At 40.0% G+C, this 6,913-nt stretch overlaps 1 protein-coding gene across 7 annotated transcripts in view; it reads left to right on the top strand.

Moving 5' to 3' along the window:
• The window catches only part of shc2 (SHC (Src homology 2 domain containing) transforming protein 2), an 18,284-nt gene extending 11,552 nt beyond the window's left edge, over window positions 1-6,732 (top strand). For 5 of the 7 annotated variants that reach the window (XM_042220063.1, XM_005920848.3, XM_014333153.2 and 2 more), the window contains 7 exons: window positions 623-749; window positions 1,709-1,889; window positions 2,518-2,614; window positions 3,256-3,435; window positions 3,645-3,985; window positions 4,092-4,243; window positions 4,513-6,731. In XM_042220063.1, the coding sequence (XP_042075997.1) occupies window positions 623-749; window positions 1,709-1,889; window positions 2,518-2,614; window positions 3,256-3,435; window positions 3,645-3,985; window positions 4,092-4,220 (1,055 nt within the window). In that variant the 3' untranslated portion in view covers window positions 4,221-4,243; window positions 4,513-6,731. Of the gene's footprint in view, window positions 1-622; window positions 750-1,708; window positions 1,890-2,517; window positions 2,615-3,255; window positions 3,436-3,644; window positions 3,986-4,091; window positions 4,244-4,512 lie in introns of all 7 variants that reach the window. The other 2 variants (XM_005920846.3, XM_005920847.3) reach the window with 2 other exon arrangements.
• The last annotated feature ends 181 nt before the right edge of the window (window positions 6,733-6,913 follow it).

Consider the following 6,913-nt stretch of genomic DNA (forward strand, 5'->3'; position numbering starts at 1 on the left):
TCCCATGGGGAATGGGAGCAGTAACAAAGGTGTTGCGTTTATATTTTTGTTGAGTGTAAGTTGCATTAGAAAATAATGTCTGTTGTCTTTTTTACTGTGGATTATAACATTACTATTGCGATATCTATAGACATTTTTTCTTAAAAATGCTTTGATTCCACCTCTAACTGTATTATGTGGTCTGTCTGTGGCTTAATTACAATTATTATGGGTTTAGGGTGGGTGAGACTGTAACAATAACAGTACAAAATCATTTAAAAAAATATTTTATTAACAATATTGATGATTTGATTTTATCATTTGCATTGTAAACATATTAGTATTTCATTTTTAAACATCACAATTATTAAAAAAAAACTAAAGTATATAAAATGTGGTAATATGCCGGTGTCGTAAACCAGTATTGTTATAAAATATCAGCCTATTGCACCACAAAATATACTTTGTTGGAAATTAAATAGCTAATAAACATTGTGTTTGCTGATGTCTTAAAAAATATTAATATTTTAAAAATCCACATATGTAGAAGCCAATAAACTATTGGCTCATTGCTGTACCGGGAGTTTGAATAGCTCGTGGCAACTTTTTAACTCCTCACTCTCTCTCTCTCCTTTTCTTTCAGCATGTCATATCCTGGAGTGTTCAGATGGTTTAGCCCAAAGTGTCATCAGTACCCTCGGCCAAGCCTTCGAGCTGCAGTTCAAACAGTATCTGCACAGTCCACCAAAAACCATGACATCTGTGGAGAGGTAACAGAAAGTCCTGCCACTTCTCACGTACTTAACTGGATGAAAAAGACGTTAAGAGTTTTTGTTACTCTCCTTAAAATCAGTGACATCGGTGAAGCGGTGGGATAGTGACTCATAAATTATCCCAACGTGTCAAATAGAAAAATCTAGTATGTTGACTTCATGTAACAAAAGCACCAAAAAACACTTCAGTTTAAGACTCCCAGGACTGCATACATCCCAAGCATTCTTACCAGCAGCTGTCAGACTCTATAATGCAGCTTAACACTCTTTTGGTCATCTTACTCACCAGCTTGTTTGTTTACTGCACATTTTATACATATCTCTGTACAATTTTTCTATTTTTCTATACATATTCAGTACATTGTTACCTGTATATACCTGTATATACGAACATCGGTTGCTTGTGTCTTCCTTTTATATTTTACTTTCACTTGCTGTAAGAGCTCTGTAACACCGAAATTTCTCATCCGTGGGATAATAAAGGTTTATTCTATTCTAAGCATCCAGCAGAAAGAGCTTAGCCACCACCAACCTGATCTAGTTTAGAGTTCTCAGATTTCTTTCTTATTTATTACAAGGAGATGTGATACTTTGTTCTTGTATTTCTTCAAAATCAGTCTTACAGTGTTGTAAATACATAGATTTTCTCACACATGAGATGCTACCGCAGCGATGCCACTGCAGTCACCAGAATAACTCCAGACAAGCAGTTTGTTTCTTCCTGGTTTCAAATAAACATCTTCTCAATTTCGGATGTGGAGATGTTACTTGATCAGAACAAATCAATTTAACAACGCTGATTTCCTCCTCAAATTAATGCTGTAGTGTTAACATCATTATAGAAATGAATACATAATCATATTTGGAAGTCGTGGTTAAAATACAGTTTTTTGCTGTCTTTATTTGGACATGTAGTTCTGTTGTCAGACTTACACTCACAGTATATTTCTCCTTAGGTCTGCCAGGACAGAAGAACCAATTTGGAGGGATGATGAGGACTTCTCTGAGCCGGATTACTATAACCGTATTCCAGGGAAGGAGCCTCCTGTTGGAGGTGTGGTAGACTCCAGACTCAGGCCCAGTGGAACCCTCATTGGTCACATGCACACTCAACCACAGAGCAAGACAGCAGCTCAGGTGAGTGTCCTGACATGGCTATAAAAATACTGTTAAATCAGGCTCTGCATGTTGTAGCTCTACTGTAGCTGAATCCAGTTTCGAGGTAATTGCATATTGTGTATTTATATTTTTCTATTTGTACGGTGTATTTCTGCTTCTCCAGATTTCATCGAGAAGACCTCCGGTGCATTTTTGTGTAAAACTGTAAAACCTGCATGCTTGCACTACAGACTAAACTAAAACATCTGGTCATTATCATGAAGTATTGGATTAATGTTTCGAACAGAACTCTCTGACATCTCCCTCGTGAACTGGTGACTGATGTATTTTCATGCTCCTGCCTCATATCGTTACATGGAATTAAAGCATAGGATCATGAAAATATACTCCATAACTGTGCCTGCAGCATAATTGCCTAAGACAAATACGATTACACGAAGAGCCTTGGGTTCTCTGTAGCCTATCAGGTGAAAGGACCCATTGCCCCCTTTGTTGCAACTTGTTCACAACAGGGTGACATGCTGCAGCTAATGTTTCAAATAGAGTGCTTCGAAACTACATTATGCAGGGACACGAGATGAGAGTTCTTGGTTATACAGATCCAGATGTATTTAGGTTGTGTTCTTGTGGTGTGATTATATGTTAGCAGATGAGCTCACCAGCCAGGAGAGATCAAGCATCTCACCAGCCTGGTCAGCTGTGTTATGAGCTTCACTGGGACACGGAGACAACCTGCAGCTCAGGTGAGACATCCTGTGGCAGGGAGCAGCTGTAACAGCTAAAACATTGTGACCTTTTAGGTTAGTTTTTATAATACAGTTGTTATATAGAGGTGATGTACTTAACTGGGGGGATTTCAAACAGGTTTTTAAATGAAGGATTTTTTTTTTTTAATATATGAGTTGCAACGTTTTCTAGTCACATACTAAACAATGAGGATTGTCAGATTTGTTTTGTGTATATATTTATGTTAAATTGTCTCTGAAGGAGGTTAGTTGTTTTTTTTCCATCCTTATTGTATTACAAAGCTAATCATCACAGTTCTCATTGCCTGAGGAGAGAGGAGCTCAGCGTTTGCCCTCTTAATTAACAGAAATAGGATCTTGGCATTTTTAATAAGGCCCCCTTCATACTTCATATTGTTTATCATCTTTAACTAGACTGATGCTAGGAGGATGATCAAGATAGGTACGAAAATTAACCTTTTCCTTTCAAAAATATAGAAAATAATAGTTAACTTTTAGTAGTTGGAAATTTTAAGTGACATTTTGTGATTTTTTTTTCTTTTATATAATCAGTTGTTTCCGTTAGCAGCAAACAGTGCTGTAGCACGGGGCAGAAACTAGTGAATGAAACGCATTTTGTGCGCACCTTTCTGTCTTAGGTCTGACATCAGATGGTTATTTGTGTGCTGACGGTCAGCCTCCAGGCAGCAGAGACTATGAGGAGCATCAATATGTTAACACCCAGAGTCTGGAAAACCTGGATTCACTCACTCAGGGTCCTGATGGGCACAGAGGCACCAGGGCACCAGAGAGTCCCAAAAAGGATCTCTTTGACATGAGTAAGTCCTGCCTATGACATCTTCGGACATATATATAACAGAACGACAGCCAGACTTTCTCTCAAATGTTTGATTCCCACCAGATTCCCTTTTTGACACAGTCCTTTTACGATTAACCACGGATCTTTTACTAGTTAGGCAGACCACTACACTATGAGGAAACAACAAAACCTTGTGAAACATCTCAACCGCCTTTGTCGTCTCTGTAGGGCCCTTTGAGGATGCCCTGAAACTCCATGAGGCCTGTGGTGTTGGGTCCACTATATCTGGAGGCTCTGGTGCTGAGGGAGGAGTGGGAGGTGGTCGGGTGTTGGAGGATCAGTGGCCCAGCCCTCCACGACGCAGAGCCCCCGTTGCTCCAAATGAGGAGCAGCTCCGCCGTGAGCCCTGGTACCACAGCCGGATGAGCCGGCGAGACGCAGAAAAACTCCTGAGCCGGGACGGAGATTTTCTGGTAAGGGAGAGCACTACCAATCCTGGCCAGTATGTGCTAAGCGGCCTACACCGTGGCCTCCCTAAACACTTACTGCTAGTGGACCCCGAAGGAGTGGTGAGTCTCTTAAGAAGTAGTTTCAATAAATCACACTGCTTATTTGTTTTGTTATGAAGTTACACTGGTGTACTCCTTTTGTTTTGCTTTTCCCTTCAAAAAAAAGGTCCGGACCAAAGACATGTTATTTGAGAGCATAACCCACCTCGTCTCGTTTCACCTGAAGAATGAGCTGCCTATTGTAGCAGCAGAGAGTGAGCTTCATCTCAAACGGGGTGTGAGGAGGAAGCAGTGAATTACCTGGACCTGTGTGGGACTGTAAGATAGCAGCATACACTATGGACTTTTCAAACCAGATACATGAATAATTTAAGGGATTATAATGCAGACGTAAAGCAAGGAGCGCATGCTAACATTATCATTTTAAAAAGCATTGCTATTTCTTTACATTGTTGAGGTGTTCAATTTGTCTTTAACTGCAAAGGGGAGGTTCACATTTTAGCATGTAGATTATTTAGATTCACACACTTGGTTACAATAGATCTAAGTAGAAATAATGTAGTATTTCTTTCTCTCTCGTTCTACAGTGCTAAATTCCTATGTGCCCATACAAATCACATAAAAACTGAATCTAGGACTCATTATGGGATGATTTTTCAACGGGAAGAAAGAATATCAGCAATACTTTCTTTCCATGGACAATCCTTCTAAGGAGTCTGCAGTATCTGATATATCCCTGTACTTCTGCTTGTTGACTACCAGGATAAACCAAATATCCCTCATCTGTCATAAACTCCTCAGCATGCAGTTATTAAGCTAACAAACCAACCAGGATCCACAGTCTGTGCTGTGCCCGAGCTGGATAATCACCAACCGAGGTCAAAAATTAAACTGACAACCTGTCTGGAGAGGAGCCAACCTCAGGAAATCACAAAAGGATTTAATGCACAGTGAAGAAAAGCCTGTAATTGTGAAGTGCTTCCTTTAAACCACAACTTGCATGACTAGTAAGTCACAGGTTATTCAAATCAACCAGTTGTGGGAATCACCAGAACAAACTGTCACTAATTTTCTGGTGCACCAAAAAATTCAAAACAAGATGTCCAGTTCGTCCAGTAGTTCATCTCGGTACAAATGCAGGAAATGAAAATTCTGCAACTGTTTAGAATGTAAAGACTGTTAAATGCTCATGTTCAAGGTCTGCAGTATCTGAATTTATAACAGCCACAAAGCCTTTATTGTTTCTCTGAGCTATTTTAAGCCTCACATGCATCAAAAAAAAAAGCATAATCATGATACACCGATTAGCCCCAACATTAAAACCACTGACAGGTGAAGCGCACACCACTGATTTACCTGGGAAACATTGGGTCCTGGCATTCAAGTGGAAGCTATCTCGAGACATCAACCACATAAACAAGTTCCAAGTAACAGCAACCTCAAGTGCTTTCCTCAGGAACAGTTGCAGAACATGACAAACAGTGCAAGCTGTTGAAACAGCCCGCCTCCCTGCAGGTTCTGTTTTCGGCCACAAGATGGGCCAGAACAAGCCAATCCACTGCACCGACTCCATGCAAAGAGCCAGACAACACGGCGCACCCCAAAACATCACCTGTCGCTGCACCGATCGGTCAGAGCCGTTTAGGTGGAACAAGCGGGATCTACACAATGGATGCTTTTAATGTGGCTTTAGTGTATTTATCAGTGCAGTGGAGATCGATACATTGTCCTGACTGAGAAGTTTGATCACATTTGCTATTAAATCTGCTATTTGTGCTGTTTGTAAGGGCTGTTCATTATTTTAGGAAGTCATGTGTGGTAAAAACTCCTCCGCATTAATGCTCAGTATAGCCATGCCCGTTCTCCCCAGCCTCTCCCACTTCAGTGCCTTAATAACTACACTGACAGGCGTTTGTGTCAGCGTGTATATAATGTGCATTTATGCTCTTGTTGCAAAAGAACAGTTTTCTTGCCACGCCAATGAGTAAATGAACAAACTTCAGGATGATTCAAAGTTGTGTACATGTAAACAGTAATGGAAGCTGCTCTTGTTTTGGGGTGAATGAGTAATACTGTCTATGATGGTCTTAAATGTTATCGTCTTATATGTGTGTCCCTCAGAGTTTTTAAGTCAGAGGTCAGTCATAGACATGTTAAAGAAGGAGCTTCATTTTTCCCAGCTCAGGGAAGTGCATCACTTTATTGTCCTTATTCCCTGTCTGTACATTTTACTGACTTACTGGTGTGTTTTTGCTCCACAACGTTTCATCCCCAGTTTTGACAGTGTAATACTTTAAAATTATTTTGTCTGCTTTCTGCCCTTTTCCCCCCTCTCTGTTCTTGGCTACTTAAGTTTAATCAGGCCCTCCTTTGTTCTTAGCCTCATAAATGCACATAAAGATGAGGTAAACTTCAACAGTTTTTTTGCGAGATCCAGATCATTGTCATTCTTTTGTATCTCCCCTCAGGAATTTCCTGGACCTTTTCTTCTATGATTAACTGACTGACTTTTTGTTAATAAAATGTATTAAAAAAAGGTGGGTTGTCATTTGTGAGCATAAGTTTAACCATCTAACCAACAAGCAAAAGATCCATGTTTAGATCCCACCTAATAGGGCACAAATCCCACTGGGGTTGTGTTAGGAATGGCATCGGATGATCAAAAATGCAGTGCAACTTTTTGTGAGTAAGGAAGCAGCTGAAAGTTGTTTACACAGTGTATTTATCCTCACAAAGTATAAATGGTTGTATGCACGTATTTCAGGCATATTAGTTGGTTCAAATATTGTGTCTCTAGCTTCCTTAATGTATGTGTATAGCTGCTGCAGAGGGTCATGGATCAGGATGGCCAGAACAGCATGCTGGCTTACATACTGTAAAATAAGGACCCTTAGTGTTTTAAATATGCATTTGACATATTACTATGCATTTTTCTCGCACACTCCATAGTATAGTTACTGGAATGGATCCTATATTTGTGTGCTAATG

The sequence above is a fragment of the Haplochromis burtoni genome, unplaced genomic scaffold (genome assembly GCF_018398535.1).
Source record: "Haplochromis burtoni strain Fernald_Lab_line unplaced genomic scaffold, NCSU_Asbu1 Contig_42, whole genome shotgun sequence".
In the NCBI taxonomy this organism is placed as follows: domain Eukaryota; kingdom Metazoa; phylum Chordata; class Actinopteri; order Cichliformes; family Cichlidae; genus Haplochromis; species Haplochromis burtoni.